Raw genomic sequence first — 16,249 nt, 5'->3', positions numbered from 1 at the left:
CCAGACTGACAGCATCTCATCCCCTATTAACCAGAGTATCTGACAACGCTGAGGAGTCAGCTGTGGTTCAGGGGCTAGCGCTCTCACCTCTGAGTCACCGAGTTTTGGGTTCGAGCCTCACAAAAGAGGGCGGAGCTTAAATCCAGGCTGACACAGCTAGTGCAGCACTGATGGAGTGCTGCACTGTCAGAGGTGCTGTCTTTCGGATGAAATGTTAAACTGGCCACGTTTGGCCCCCTCAGGATGCAAAAGATCCCATGGTACTATTTTTGAGAGTGTGTCTCGATCAACATCACTAAAACAGATTATCTGGTTGTCACCACGTTTCCGTTTGCGGGATCTTGCTGTGTGTATGTTGGCTGCCATGTTTCCTACATTACAACAGTGAGTGTACCTTTAAATCACTTCATTGGCTATAAAGTGCTATAGAATGACATCTAGTCATAAAAGACATAATAAAAATACAGGTCTGTCTTTCTTTATTTCTCATAATAAGATAACAGCTGCAGAAACACTTGATTGAGTTTTTATTGTTGCTGTAGTGATGATCTGATTCATTCCCCTCCTCACTGTTATTCAACACATGGGTCAGATATTCTCCCCATGAAAATGATAGCATTGATGGCAACTTCTCGAATCAGGAGGAGGAATGGCTGGTTGGCATTGAAGATCTCGAGGCTGGGCCGCAGTGACCGGCCCATCACCATCACTGCCGAGGCTGCTGCTGCTTCACTACCTTCCTCATTCACCTGGTAAACAGAGCAACACGTGTCAAAGTGACCCTGTACAGAGCAATCAAGCCACTACACTCACCCATCAAACACGCCCAGGGCAGGTACAGCACGGGGTTAGATACAGAGTAAAGTTCCCTCTACACTGTATTTATCCCATGCTGTATCTATACTGGCAGAGTAAATCTCTCTCTACACTGACCCAATCAAACATTCAGGTACAGCACGGGGTTAGATACAGAGTAAAGCTCCCGCTACACTATCCCATCAAACACTCCCAGGACAGGTACAGCACGGGGTTAGATACAGAGTAAAGCTCCCTCTACACTGTCCCCATCAAACACTCCCAGGGCAGGTACAGCATGGGGTTAGATACAGAGTAAAGCTCCCTCTACACTGTCCCCATCAAACACTCCCAGGGCAGGTACAGCCCGGGTTAGATACAGAGTAAAGCTCCCTCTACACTGTCCCCATCAAACACTCCCAGGGCAGGTACAGCCCGGGGTTAGATACAGAGTAAAGCTCCCTCTACACTGTCCCATCAAACACTCCCAGGGCAGGTACAGCACGGGGTTAGATACAGAGTAAAGCTCCCTCTACACTGTCCCCATCAAACACTCCCAGGGCAGGTACAACACGGGGTTAGATACAGAGTAAAGCTCCCTCTACACTGTCCCCATCAAACACTCCCAGGACAGGTACAGCACGGGGTTAGATAAAGGGTAGAGATCCTTGTACACTGGATGTTTTCTATTTAACTGTAATAATTTATAGTTGGGAGAATGACTGGGGAATATTGTGAAAAGAACAGGAACTGGCGTAACCCTGGCAGATGGTGCAATCAGATATCTGGGTTTCAATATATTTTGCCCCTAAAGTTATTTCTGTTCCTTCCCCTGGTAAAGAGAATAGGCACATAACAACTGTCCCTTTGCAACTCAGAGATGACATGATTTGGCTTATATCTTACCTCCAGAAAGGCTTTATGGAATGCATCTGAGACATAAAAGTTATTGTGGAATCCTTCAACTAGTCCTGTAAAAGTGAAGATAATCAGTATTACACCACGGTGAACCTCATTATCTGCTAAGGGGAGAATGAAGCAGTCAGCAGTTTGAGACTGTTGACATCCTAATGCCTCCCAAAGCCTTCTTGGGGTTGGTCGGATTGAGCGCTAAGCCTTAATGTCTCTCAGTGTACAGGCCGGCATGTGCTGTGGGATCGATTTCATGACACAGCTTGGATAACATGGAGTTGTGGTCCGTGGAGAACTGGGCCTGAATTTCTGCCCACCATTACAGAGGTGGGCAAGTGCGGAAATTCACGCCAATGTCAGTGTGCTGGTTTGCTGGGACCACCCCCGCCCCAAACCCTGACCCATTTTCCTGGAGGTGGGATCAGCAGTAAAAGGGCTACCTGTCCACGAGCGATAGGTAGCCAATAAAGGATACTTAATGGCCTATTGAGGCCTATTGCAGAGGCCGACTGGAACAGGTCAGCTGCCTGGTGGTGGCCTACGAATCTGCCTGTTGCGACCAGCTGCCCTGTGGAGGGGTTTTTCCCCCTCCACAATGGTGGCCTGGCTATTGTGGCCATTTTAAAATTTCAAACTTTTAGGATTTGGCAAGAGGGTGCCTCAAAATGGTGGCATTCTGTCCCTCTTACCTTAGCTCCTTCTATTTCCAAGAGCCTTCTTACTGTCATTAATTGGATCTGCCTCTGATTTGCCACTTTGGAGAAAGCCACTGTCAGGTGACTATTTCCCACACACTGCAGGGTCGTGACCCCCATTTGACCCTGATGTCGGGGTCCCAACCCAAAGCCCTTGGAAGCCATTGGTGGAGTGTAGCATGTGGAGGTGGCAATGATCCCAGGTTGACAGTGTGGAATGAGGAAACAAAGGGGCTAAATGGTTGGGTGAGAGCGGGGGAGAGGACGTGGAGGGGAGGACAGTCCAAAACAGGGAGGGAGAAAGACAGGGAATGTGGGAGACAGAGGGCAACCTGGGATACAATTCAGAGGACAGTCCTATCAAACCTGGCAAATTGGCTTTCTCGGGACTGAAGAGGTCGACCAGTCCCATCGCCTTCAGCTTGTCGGTCAAACTGAAAGAATCCTCGACCCGGAACCGCGGCAATGAGAGGTCGACGTCTGTCATTCTCAGTTGGCTGAGCCACCCCAACACCTTCTCATGCGTCAGCTGTTTCTCGAGCTCCCTCAGGCTCCCCTCGGCTGTCGGGAGAATCAGCACCATGGACACGTCGTCCCCCTTGTACGGCAGCTCGATCACCTTCGCTGCGTCCTTGGAGAATTTGGCAAAGCGGAAGGAGCCCTGCTGCTGCATCATTGGGACTTGGCAGCGGTTGTTAACTGGCCTCTCAAATTCCCTTTGAGATGTCAGCTCCTTCTCAAACATGGATTTCCACAGTCCCTGCACAAACAGGTTTAAATGTTTAATAATTCCTTCTGGCAAGTTTATAATCACAAATGCATTGTATTTATATTGTGCCTTTGGTACAGAAAAACATCCCGAGGTGCTTCACAGGACTGTAAACAGACAAAACCTGAGACTGAGCCACAAAGGGTGACATTAGGCAAGGCAACTGAAAACTTAGTCAAAGAGGTAGGTCTTCAGGAGTGCCTTAAAGGAGGAGGGAGGGATATAAAGAGGTTTAGGGATGAAACTCCAGAGCGTAGCTCCTAAGCAGCTGAAGACACGGCCGCCAGTGGTAGAGTGTGGAAAACCGGGGAGGGAAAGAGGCCAGAATTAGAGGAACGCAGATATCTTGCAGGTTGTTGGGCTGAAGGAGATCACAGGGAAATGAGTCAGCCAGTGGAAAACTTCAGCCAAATCTTTCCTTCACCCTCAATATCTCTTCCTAAATCAGGGATGCGTAATGCCAACCACAGTGCCCCTAATTCTGCCAGCCTGATTGAGACCAGCTAAAGACCAGGAAACAGACTTGGGACATTCCGGGGTGTGGAGGAAAGGGGAGAGTTGATTCACCATGCAAATGGAATCACACGCACAGCCTCCCATGCATCTTGGCTGAGGGTAAATTTGAGCACGGCTCCTGGTCTATTAGGCCCAATGTTGTGCTTAAGACCACCAGGTTTGAGGCCCTAGTGTCTCGTCTACAGACTCACAGACCTGTCCTTAGGAGCCACCAGCTCCACATCGTCCGTCCCCCGTTGAGGCAAGGGTCTCTGGGGATGGGGGTGGACATGGTAAGCACCTGGGTCAACCTCTCACCAGCACACGTCCCCGGGGGGAGGGGGGATGTTGCCCCATCACTGTGCTGGGATACACATTCAGGCTGAGTCTGAGTCAAAGCTACATTCATGGGGAAGGCCCATGATATTCCCAGGGGTAACATAATGGGCATGGGGAGCTGGCACAATGGGTCTCCACCACCATCTGGGGAACATTGTGAACTCTTAAATACCTGGCAGCAAACAAACAGGGCCATTGGGGGATTTACCTTAAAGTAGATTGCGTTAACAAGGACCAGGGTGGTTAAGGATGTTATCGCATCTGGAGGGATGACATCCCTGATGAGCCCCTCAGTCTTGTTGGCCACCCAAGAGTTGATGATCTTTCTGGCTGTCTTAAACTTTTCCTGTTAAAGGAAAACTTGCATTTTCATCATGCCATTCACAACGCCAGAACATTCCAAAGAGTCACAGTAAGTGAAGTGACTTTCTTATGGGAGTAAAGTTACTGCCAGATTGCCTGAAACATGACATCCAGTGTATGCACAGTGAGATCCCACAAACAGCAAAACTAGATCATCAGAACCTTTCAGTGTCGTTGGTTGAGGGATCAATGTTGGCCAAGACAATGGGAGAATTCCCCTACTGCTCTTCCATTGGTGCCATGGGATCTTTTATGTCCTCTCAAGAAACCAGAAACATCTCCTCTGACAGTGCACAGCTCCCTCAGTACTGACCCTCTGACAATGCAGCACTCCCTCAGTATTGACCTCTGTCAGTGCAACGCTCCCTCAGAACCGACCCTCCCTCAGTACTGACCCTCCAACAGTGCAGCGCTCCATCAATGCTAACCGTCCGACAGTGCAGCACTCCATCAGTACTGACCCTCTGACAGTGACGCACTCCCCCTCCAACCGTGCAGTGCTACCTCAGTACCAACCCTCTGTCAGTGCAGCACTCCCTCAGTACTGACAGTGCAGCACTCCTTGACTGTAATCTCCCTCACGTAATCCTGATTGACACTGCAGTGAAGTACTGAGGGAGTGCTGCACTGTCGGAGGGTCAGTACTGAGGGACTCTAGCGTTGTCGCATTCCCTCAGTATTGACCCTCCGACAGTGCTGCGCTCCCTCAGTACTGACCCTCTAACAGTGCAGGACTCTGGGTACTGACCCTCCAATAGTTTTTTTTAAAATTCGTTTATGGGATGTGGGTGTCGCTGACTGGGCCTTGTTCAGAGGGCATTTAAGAGTCAACCACGTTGTTGTGGGTCACATGTAGGCCAGACCAGGTAAGGAGAGCAGATTTCCTTCCCTAAAGGGAATTAGTGAACCAGTTGGGTTTTTACAACAATCAACAATGATTTCATGGTTAAATTAGAGTTTTAATTCCAGATTTTTATTGAATTCAAATTCTACCATCTGCCATGGCAGGATTCGAACCCAGGTCCCCAGAGAGTGCTCCGACAATGCGGCACTCCCTCAGTACTGCACTACAGTTAGTCAGGACTATGTTTTAAACAGGGGAATCTTGAAGCCGTGACTCGGTGGTGAGCAGGCTACCATAAGCCTCTGAAGACCCTGGCTTCAAACTGTCTCGGAAGATAAGAGGCTCGAGTTGGTGCTGCATTTCCTCTGGCATTCTCATAATTGCTTGAGGAAAGATTAGTGGAGAGAATGGCAATTCCCTGGGGTTTCCACGGCTCCTGTCCAGTTGTTATGGTGGGGACGGGTGATCAGGGTAAAAGGCTTTTCCCCATAAGGCCTGGTCTTTCTAATGAGGGGCTGGAGAGGGAACTGGGTTTTCCGGACCTGAGTGGCCTCTGGAATTCTGATTCAACAGCAGCTGACGAAGGACCTTCCGCTCCCCTTTCTCACTCACTACCCAACTCCTCCCCTCCCACCTCCTCCCCTAACCTCACCCTCCCTTTCCCCTATTGCCCTCCATTCGAATCCCTCGCCCTCCCCTTAGCCTCCCTCCACTCTACTCCAATTCACAACCCTCCCTCCTCTCACCCTCCCCTCCCTGTACTCCCCTCCGTTTCCCCTCCCACTCTCTCTCCTCTCCTCACACTCGTTGCTCTCAGTTCTTTTCCATTCCCCCCTCCCCCCACCCCCCACCACCGTCCCCCCACCCCTCACCTTGAAGTTGACAGGGATGAGTTTGGCTCTGTACACCGCCTCACTGATATTCTGGAACGTTTCGTTGTACCTCAGCGACTTGTCACCAAAGAGACGGTTTGCCGACACCAGCTCCGAGGACTTGTTGGCCTTCCGGTACAGGCGGCAATTGAGTTTGGCGAAAAAGTAGTGAACCTGGTCTGAGGTCTTCTCTGTGATGCTGTCAAATTTAAAGACCTGCAGAGAGTCGGGGAGGGGGGAGGGTGTGGGAGGGGGAAGGGGGGGCAGAGGGGGAGAGGGGGAGGGGGTATGGGGGCAGAAGGGGAGGGGGGCAGAGGGGGGAGGGGTAGGGGGGAGAGGAGGAGGGAAGCGGGGAGGGGGGCAGGGGGGAGGGGGGGAGGGGAGGAGGGAAGCGGGGAGGGGGGCAGGGGGGAGAGAGGGAGAGGGGAGGGGGGAGGGGCAGGGGGTAGGAGAGGGGAGGGAATAGGGGGTAGGGGAGAGGGGGTAGGGGGACAGAGGGGGAGGGTGGGGAGAGGATGGAAAAACAATTAAAACTGCCTCTACACCCTCACTATCTCTTTTCCGCTTCCGGCCTCTACAGCCTCCATATCTCTCTGTCCTCCTCCAGCCTCCACACCATCCCTATCTCTCTAACCTCCTGCAGCCTCTACATCCTCCCTATCTCTGTAACCTCCTCCAGCCTCTACACCCTCACTATCTCTGTAACCTCCTCCAGCCTCTACACCCTCACTATCTCTGTAACCTCCTCCAGCCTCTACATCCTCCCTATCTCTGTAACCTCCTCCAGCCTCTACAACCTCCCTATCTCTGTAACCTCCTCCAGCCTCTACACCCTCCCTATCTCTGTAACCTCCTCCAGCCTCTACACCCTCCCTATCTCTGTAACCTCCTCCAGCCTTTACACCCTCCCTATCTCTGTAACCTCCTCCAGCCTCTACATCCTCCCTATCTCTGTAACCTCCTCCAGCCTTTACACCCTCCCTATCTCTGTAACCTCCTGCAGCCTCTACACCCTCCATATCACCGTAACCTCCTCCAGCCCCCACACCCTCCCTATCTCTGTAACCTCCTGCAGCCACTATACCCTCCCTATCACCGTAACCTCCTCCAGCCTCTTCACCCGCACTATCTCTTTTCTGCTTCCGGCCTCTACAGCCGCCATATCTCTCTGTCCTCCTCCAGCCTCCACACCATCCCTATCTCTCTAACCTCCTGCAGCCTCTACACCCTCCCTATCTCTGTTTCCTCGTCCAGCCACTACACCCTCCCTATCTCTGTTTCCTCCTCCAGCCTCTACACACTCACTATCTCTGTTTCCTCCTCCAGCCTCTAAAATCCTCACTATTTCTGTAACCTCCTCCAGCCTCTACACCCTCCCTATCTCTGTAACCTCCTCCCGCCTCTACACCCTCCCTATCTCTGCAACCTCCTCCAGCGCCTTCACCCTTCCTATCTCTGGAACCTCCTCCAGCCTCTTCACCCTCCCAATCTCTGTATCCTCCTCCAGCCTCTACACCTTCGCTACCTGTTTCCTCCTCCAGCCTCTAAAACCCTCAGTATTTCTGTAACCTCCTTCAGCCTCTACATCCTCCCTATCTCTGTAACCTCCTCCAGCCTCTACAACCTCCCTATCTCTGTAACCTCCTCCAGGCTCTACACCCTCCCCAACTCTGTAACCTCCTCCAGCCTCTGGACCTTCCCTATCTCTGTAACCTCCTCCAGCCTCTGCACCTTCCCTATCTCTGTAACCTCCTCCAGCCTCTACACCCTCCCTATCTCTTTAATCTCCTCCAGCCTCTACACCATCCCTATCTCTGTAACCTCCTCCAGCCCCTACAACCTCCCTATCTCTTTAATCTCCTTCAGCCTCTACACCATCCCTATCTCTGTGACCTCTTCCAGTCTCTAGTCCCTCACAATCTCTGTAACCTCCCCCAGCCTCTACATCCTCCCTATCTCTGTTTCCTCCTCCAGTCTCTACAACCCTCACTATCTCTCTTTCCTCCAGCCTCTACACCCTCAAGATCTCTGTAACCTCTCCAGCCTCTACACCCTCCCTATCTCTGTTTCCTCCTGCAGCCTGTACACCCTCCATATCTGTGTTTCCTCCTCCAGACTCTACTCCCTCACTATCTCTGTAACCTACTCCAGCCTCTACATCCCTCTCTATCACCGTAACCTTCTCCAACCTCTACAACTCTCACTATCTCTGTAGCCTCCTCCAGGCTCTACACCCTCCCTATCTCTGTGACCTCCTCCAGCCTCTACACCCTCCCTATCTCTGTAACCTCCGCCAGCCTCTACACCCTCACTACCTCTGTAGCCTCCTCCAGCCTCTACAACATCCCTATCTCTGTAACCTCCTCCCGCCTCTACACCCTCCCTATCTCTGTAACCTCCTCCAGCCTCTATATCCTCCTTATCTCTGTAACCCCCTCTAGCCTCTACACCCTCCCTATCTCTGTAACTTCCTCCAGCCTCTACACCCTCCCTATCTCTGTAACCTTCTCCAGCCTCTACACCCTCACAATCTCTGTTTCCTCCTCCAGCCTCTACACCCTCCCTATCCAAATTTCCTCCTCCAGCCACTACACGCTCCCTATGAATGTTTCGTCCTCCAGCCTCTACAACCCTCACTATCTCTTTCCTCCTCCAGCCTCTACACCCTCATGATCTCTGTAACCTCTCCATCCTCTACACCTTCCCTATCTCTGTTTCCTCCTGCAGCCTGTACACCCTCCATATCTGTGTTTCCTCCTCCAGACTCTACTCCCTCTATCTCTGTAACCTCCTCCAGCCTCTACACTCCTCCCTATCACCGTAACCTTCTCCAGCCTCTACAACTCTCACTATCTCTGTAACCTCCTCCAGCCTCTATATCCTCCTTGTCTCTGTAACCTCCTCCAGCCTCTAGACCCTCCCTAATTCTGTTTCCTCCTCCAGTCTATACACACTGTCTATCTCTGTAAATTCCTCCAGCCTCTACAACCTCCCTATCTGTGTAACATTCTCCAGCCCCTACACCCTCCCTATCTCTGTGACCTCCTCCAGCCTCTACAACCATCCCTATCTCTGTAACCTCCTGCAGCCTCTACACCCTCCCTATCACTGTAACCTCCTCCAGCCTCTAAAACCTTCCCTATCTCTGTAACTTCCTCCAGCCTCAAAACCCTCCCTATCTCTGTAGCCTCCTCCAGCCTCTACACCCGCACTATCTCTGTTTCCGCCTCCAGCCTCTACACCCCCCTATCTGTTTGATCCTCCAGCCTTTAAAAACCTCACGAGTTCTGTAACCTCCTTCAGCCTCTACACCCTATCGCTGTAACCTCCCCAAGCCTCTACAACCCTCCCTATCTCTGTAACCTCCACCAGGTTCTACACCCTCCATATCTCTGTGTCCTCCTGCAGCCGCTACACCCTCCCTATCACTGTAACCTCCACCAGCCCCTACACCCTCCCTATCTCTGTGACCTCCTCTAGCCTCTAAAACCTTCCCTATCTCTGTAACCTCCTCCAGCCTCCACACCCTCCCTATCTCTGTAGCCTCTTCCAGCCTCTATACCTCCCTATCTGTTTGATCCTCCAGCCTTTAAAAACCTCACGATTTCTGTAACCTCCTCCAGCCTCTATACCCACACAATCTCAGTTTCCTCCTCCAGCCTCTACAACCCTCATGATCTCTGTAACCTCTCCAGCCTTTACACCCTCCCTATCTCTGTTTCCTCCTCCAGACTCTACTCCCTCACTATCTCTGTAACCTCCTCCAGCCTCTACATCCCCCCCCACCGTCACTGTAACCTTCTCCAACCTCTACAACTCTCACTATCTCTGTAACCTCCTCCAGCCTCTACACCCCCCCCCCCACCATCACTGTAACCTTCTCCAACCTCTACAACTCTCACTATCTCTGTAACCTTCTCCAACCTCTACAACTCTCACTATCTCTGTAACCTCCTCCAGCCTCTACACCCGCAACATCTCTATAGCCTCCTCTAGCCTCTACACCCTCCCTATCTCTGTAACCTCCTCCCGCCTCTACACCCTCCCTATCTCTGTAACCTCCTCCCGCCTCTACACCCTCCCTATCTCTGTAACCTCCTCCCGCCTCTACACCCTCCCTATCTCTGTAACCTCCTCCCGCCTCTACACCCTCCCTATCTCTGTAACCTCCTCCCGCCTCTACACCCTCCCTATCTCTGTAACCTCCTCCCGCCTCTACACCCTCCCTATCTCTGTAACCTCCTCCCGCCTCTACACCCTCCCTATCTCTGTAACCTCCTCCAGCCTCTACACCCTCCTATCTCTCTGTAACCACCCCCAGCCTCTACACCCTATCTCTGTAACCTCCTCCAGCCTCTACACCCTCACTATCTATGTTTCCTCCTCCAGCCTCTACAGCCTCCCTTTCTCTGTTTCCTCCTCCAGCCTCTGCACCCTCCCTATCACTGTTTCCTCCTCCAGCCTCTACACCCTCCCTTTCTCTGTTTCCTCCTCCAGCCTCTACACCCTCCCTATCTCTGTTTCCTCCTCCAGCCTCAACACCCTCACTATTTCTGCTTCTTCCTTCAGCCTCTACACCCTACCTATCTCTGTTTCCTCCTCCAGCCTGTAGAACCCTCACTATATCTGTAACCTCCTCCAGCCTCTACACCCTCCCTATCTCTGTAACCTCCTCCAGCCCCTACAACCCTCCCTATCACTGTCAGCTCCTCCAGCCTCTACAACCCTCACTATCTCTGTTTCCTCCTCCCGCCTCTACACCCTCCCCATCTCTGTAACCCCCTCCAGCGTCTACAACCTCACTATCTCTGTAAACTCCTCCAGCCTCTACACCCTCCCTATCTCTGTAACCTCCTCCAGCCTCTACAACCTCCCTATCTCTGTAACCTCCTCCAACCTCCACAACTCTCACTATGTCTGCAATCTCCTGCTGCCTCTACATCCTCACTATCTCTGTTTCCTCTTCCAGCCTGTACAACCCTCACTATCTCTGTTATCTCCTCCAGCCTCTACACCCTCACTATCTCTGTAACCTAATCCACGCTCTATACCCTCCCTATCTCTGTAACCTCCTCCAGCCCCTACATCCCTCCCTATCTCTGTAACCTCCTCCAGCCTCTACAACCCTCACTATCTGTTTCCTCCTCCAGCCTCTACACCCTCCCTATCTCTGTAACCTCATACAGCCTCTACACCCTCCCTATCTATGCGACCTCCTCCAGCCTCTATACCCTCCCTATCTCTGTAACCTCTTCCAGCCCCTACAACATTCCCTATCTCTGTAACCTCCTCCAGCCTCTACACCCACCCTATCTTTGTAACCTCCTCCAACCTCTACACCCTCCCTATCTCTGTAACCCCCTCCAGCCTCTACAGCCCTCCCTATATCTGTGACCTCTTCCAGTCCCTACAATCCTCCCTATCTCTTTAACCAGCTCAAGCATCCTGAACCCCCCTTATCCCTGTAAACTCCTCCAGGCCTACACCCCTCCATATCTCTGTAACCTCCTCCATTCCATCACCCTCTCTATTTCTGTGACCTCCCCCAGCCCCTACAATCCTCCCTGTCTCTGTAATCCCTCCAGTCCCTACAACCCTCCCTATCTCTGTGACCTCCTCCAGCCCCTACAATCCTCCCTATCTCTGTAACCCCTCCAGTCCCTACAACCCTCCCTATCTCTGTACCCACTCCAGCCCTTGCAATCCTCCCTATTTCTGTAAACTGCCGCAGCCCCTGCAATATTCTCTATCTCTGTAACCTTTGTCAGCCCCCAAACCCTGCCAATTTGTGTAACCTCCTCCATCCCCTACAACCTTCCCTATCTCTGTAACCTCCTCCAGCCCCTACAACCCTTTCTATCTCTATAACCTCCTCCAGCCCTACACCACATCCTATCTGTGAAATCTCCTCCAGCCTCTACAACCCTCACTATCTCTGTAACCTCCTGCAGCCTTACCCCCTCCCTATCTCTGTTACCTCCTCCAGATCCTACAATCCTCCCTACCTCTGTAACTTTATCCAGCCTCTGTATCTCTGTAAACTCTTCCAGCCCCTACACGTCTCCCTCTATCTGGTAACCTCCTCCAGTCCCGAGAACCCTCCCTATCTCTGTGACCTCCTCCAGTCCCGAGAACCCTCCCTATCTCTGTAACCTTCTCCAGTCCTGAGAATCCTCCCTGTAGTAATCTGATGTGTAATGTACCTTTAAGACAAATGTTGTAATAAAAGATCACATGATCTCGGTGCCCAATAGCAGAGTAGTGCGGGCTACCTCTGTAGTCAATGGTTATGAGTTAGAGTCTGAAGCGTAATGACAGAGTTCTGAGTTGTAAGCACACAAGTGTAGCTGCTGAGATCTGTTTGTAAATAAACAGAATGTGTTTCTTCTAAGAATGGTCTCCTGATCTTCTCTGTCTTGATGCCAACTCAGTCACCCCCAAAACAAACGTGCAACCCAGATCCTTTAGCCCCAACAAAGCAGGGCACTGAATCCAACAAACAGGCAACGAGAGTAAAAAGCAAGAAAAGACAAAAGGATGAGGTAAAAAGCAAGAAAGAACATAGGAAATCAGAAGAACTGAAATAGGCCTGTACCTCGCACGGTTGTTGTAAGTAAAGAAAAGTTTCCTTCCTGATTGTCGGAGCAATCCTCTCAGAGCCTGCTGCAATTTGGAAGAGTGGAGCCTTTCGATCCAACCTTGGACCACTGGTCTCATTATGTTGAAAGCCTCGTGTTCTTCTTCCAAGCGACTGACAATGACAATGAGAAGAAGTGCGCTATCCTCTTATCCATGTGTGGGAGTAAGACATATGGATTGATTCAAAATTTGTTGGTGCCCAGTGCCCCAGATTCGAAAAGTTTTGATGACTTAGTGGAAGAATCATTACCAGCCCAAGCCACGACAATGCAAGGCTCAAATTTAACTGAAGGAATAGAGCCGCGGGAGAGACAGTTGCTTGTTATGTGGCAAGTCTGAAACAATTAACCGAATATTGCGAGTTTGGTACATCTATTAATGATATGCTTTGAGATCGTTTGGTGTGCGGTATAAATGAAGATGCAATTCGGAAGAGATTACTGGCTGAATCAAATTTAGATTTTCAGAAGGCATTGGAATTGCTCTGGCAATGGAAGGTGCAGTGCGAGACTCGAAAGCCATACAGAGAGCGCAAAATGGCGCTGTCCTCCACATTGGGCGGGAGCCTCAGCCAAAAAGACCACGAAAGTGCAAAGCTTTACTCAGAAGTGGGAAGCAGCCACCACTAGCAAACAAATTAAGGGATAACTTAGCAGCAAAAACATGGCATAATGGCAACAGCGTGGAAGCAGATAACCTTGTAATGAATCACAGTTTAAAAAGATTGAATGCTTTTTCTGTCATCAAAATGGACACCTCATGAAACAACATAAAGATAGAATCAGACAAACTTTCAGACAAAAGCAAAAACCCAATGAGATTAACAGCGTTGAAAAGCCTGAAGAAATAGATTCAGATATTTATTTGTTATATAATTTAAAAGTAGGAAGAACAGAACCTATGTAGCCATGAGAGTGAATGAGAGGCCGATCGGAATGCAGGTGGCTACAGGGGTGGTCACTATGGTGATAGGTCAGCATACTTTTAAACGCCTGCATCATGGGGAACATAAACTAAATTTGGAAGAAACTGATGCCAAATTAAAAACTTACACTGGAGAAGACATACAAGTCAAGGGCACATGTAAAACCACAATACACTATGGAGGTCAGTGAAGAACAATGGAGAACAGTGAAATTATCCTAGTCCCCTTGGACAAAACTGGCTGAAAGAAATTAAATTGGAATGGGCAGAAATCCTCCAACTAATGGGCTGTCAGAGTCACTACAAAAATATGCCTCAGTTTTCAAGGACAAACTTGGAAAGATTGAGGGGCTATAAGCAAAAATTCATGTAGATCCAGCGGCAACATCAAGATTCATGAAGGCAAGACCAGTATCTTATGGAATGTGGGATAAGGTAGATGTTGAACTGGACAGATTAGAAAAGCTGGAAGTGATACAACCTGTGCAGTTTTCAGATTGGGCAGCCCCAAGTGTACCTGATCTCAACCCTGACTGAAGCATTAGAATATGTGGGGACCATAAATTAACAGTCAATAAAGTAGCTAAGTTGGACATGACTGTCACAGCTGTGACAGGACGTTTAATGTAGGAGAGAAAGTATTTGTGAAGAATTTTAGAGAAGGACCAACATGGTGGTTTGGTGAAATAAGCGCAGTGACAGGACGTCTTTCCTACCATGTAAGTCACACGGAGATATGTGGATCCTATAAGAGGAGAAACAGACTACCCAGAAACGATTCCACGAGCGTTCGTGGCTGAATCAACGTCCCCTGATGAAAGAACTCAACTGAGCAGAGATGTGTCTGAAGGGCCGATTGTACCTGAAAGAGTCGAAGAAACAGATTTGCAGGCACCTGCTGAAGAACCAGATGCTCAGACAACTACAGGGAGGGAGGATCTGGATCAAACATCAGAAGTTGTAGAGCTGAGACATTGTACACGCATAAGGAAACCCCCAGAAAGACTGACTTTATAAATTATTTCTCTGTGTGAATAATTTGATATTTTGAGAGAAGTTGTAAAATGTGTTTCTGAAAGGGGAGGGATGTAGTAATCTGATGCATAATGTACCTTTAAGACAAATGTTGTAATAAAAGATCACATGATCTCGGTGCCCAATAGAAGAGTAGCGCGGGCTATCTCTGTAGTCTGTAGTCTTGAGATAGAGTCTGAAGAGTAAAGACAGAGTTCTGAGTTGTAAGCACACAAGTGTAGCTGCTGAGCTCTGTTTGTAAATAAACAGAATGTGTTCCTTCTAAGAACGGTATCCTGATCGTCTCTGTCTATGGTACCAACTCGGTCACCCCCGAAACAAATGGGCAACCCAGATCCTTTAGACCCAACAAACCAGGGCACTGAATCCAACACTCTCTGACAGTGCAACAGTACAACAGTCCCTCAGTACTGACCCTCTGACAGTGCAACAGTCCCTCAGTACTGACCCTCTGACAGTGCAGCACTCCATCAGTACTGACCCTCTGACAGTGCAGCACTCCCTCAGTACTGACCCTCTGACAGTGCAGCACTCCCTCAGTACTGACCCTCTGACAGTGCAGCGCTCCCTCAGTACTGACCCTCTGACAATGCAGCTCTCCCTCGGTAATGACCCTCTGACAGTGCAACAGTCCCTCAGTACTGACCCTCTGACAGTGCAGCACTCCATCAGCACTGACCCTCTGACAGTGCAACACTCCCTCAGTACTGATCCTCTGACAGTGCAGCACTCCCTCAGTACTGACCTTCGACAAATGTGGCAATCTTTCAGTACTGACCCTCTGACAGTGCAGCTCTCCCTCAGTACTGACCCTCTGACACTGCAACAGTCCCTCAGTACTGACCCTCTGACAGTGCAGCACTCCCTCAGCACTGACCCTCTGACAGTGCAGCACTCCCTCAGCAATGACCCTCTGACAGTGCAACACTCCCTCAGTACTGATCCTCTGACAGTGCAGCACTCCCTCAGTACTGACCTTTGACAAATGTGGCACTCTTTCAGTACTGACCCTTCGGCAGTGCAGCTCTCCCACAGTACTGACCCCCTGACAGTGCAGCACTCCCTCAGTACTGACCTTCGACAAATGAGGCACTCTTTCAGTACTGACCCTCTGACAGTGCAGCTCTACCTCAGTACTGACCCTCTGACAGTGCAACAGTCCCTCAGTACTGACCCTCTGACAGTGCAGCACTCCCTCAGCACTGACCCTCTGACAGTGCAACATTCCCTCAGTACTGATCGTCTGACAGTGCAGCACTCCATCAGTACTGACTCTCTGACAGTGCAGCAATACCTCAGTACTGACCCTCTGACAATGCAGATCACCCTCAGTGCTGACCCTCCGGCAGTGCAGCACTCCCTCAGTACTGACCCTCTGACATTGCAGCACTCCCTCGTTACTGACCCTCTGACAGTGCAGCTCCCTCTCAGTACTGACCCTCTGACAGTGCAGCTCTCCCTCTGTACTGACGCTCTGACAGTGCAGCACGCCATCACTACTGACCCTCCGGCAGTGCAGCACTGCCTCAGTACTGACCCTCTGATATTGCAACACTCCCTCAGTACT

At 50.5% G+C, this 16,249-nt stretch overlaps 1 protein-coding gene across 1 annotated transcript in view; it reads right to left on the bottom strand.

Annotated features, from left to right (window-relative positions):
• Positions 1-462: 462 nt before the first annotated feature.
• Positions 463-16,249, bottom strand: part of serpinc1 (serpin peptidase inhibitor, clade C (antithrombin), member 1) — a 45,427-nt gene continuing 29,640 nt past the window's right edge. The window contains exons 3-7 of the mRNA XM_078534979.1: positions 6,085-6,300; positions 4,214-4,351; positions 2,769-3,162; positions 1,702-1,766; positions 463-749 (exon numbers count right to left, since the gene is read on the bottom strand). Of these exons, the coding sequence (XP_078391105.1) occupies positions 573-749; positions 1,702-1,766; positions 2,769-3,162; positions 4,214-4,351; positions 6,085-6,300 (990 nt within the window). The 3' untranslated portion in view covers positions 463-572. The remainder of the gene's footprint in view (positions 750-1,701; positions 1,767-2,768; positions 3,163-4,213; positions 4,352-6,084; positions 6,301-16,249) is intronic.

This window comes from Cetorhinus maximus, unplaced genomic scaffold, assembly GCF_964194155.1.
Source record: "Cetorhinus maximus unplaced genomic scaffold, sCetMax3.hap1.1 HAP1_SCAFFOLD_182, whole genome shotgun sequence".
Lineage (NCBI taxonomy): Eukaryota > Metazoa > Chordata > Chondrichthyes > Lamniformes > Cetorhinidae > Cetorhinus > Cetorhinus maximus.
The sequence above is the reverse complement of the archived record's forward strand: the minus strand, read 5'-3'. Positions and strand labels throughout refer to the sequence as shown.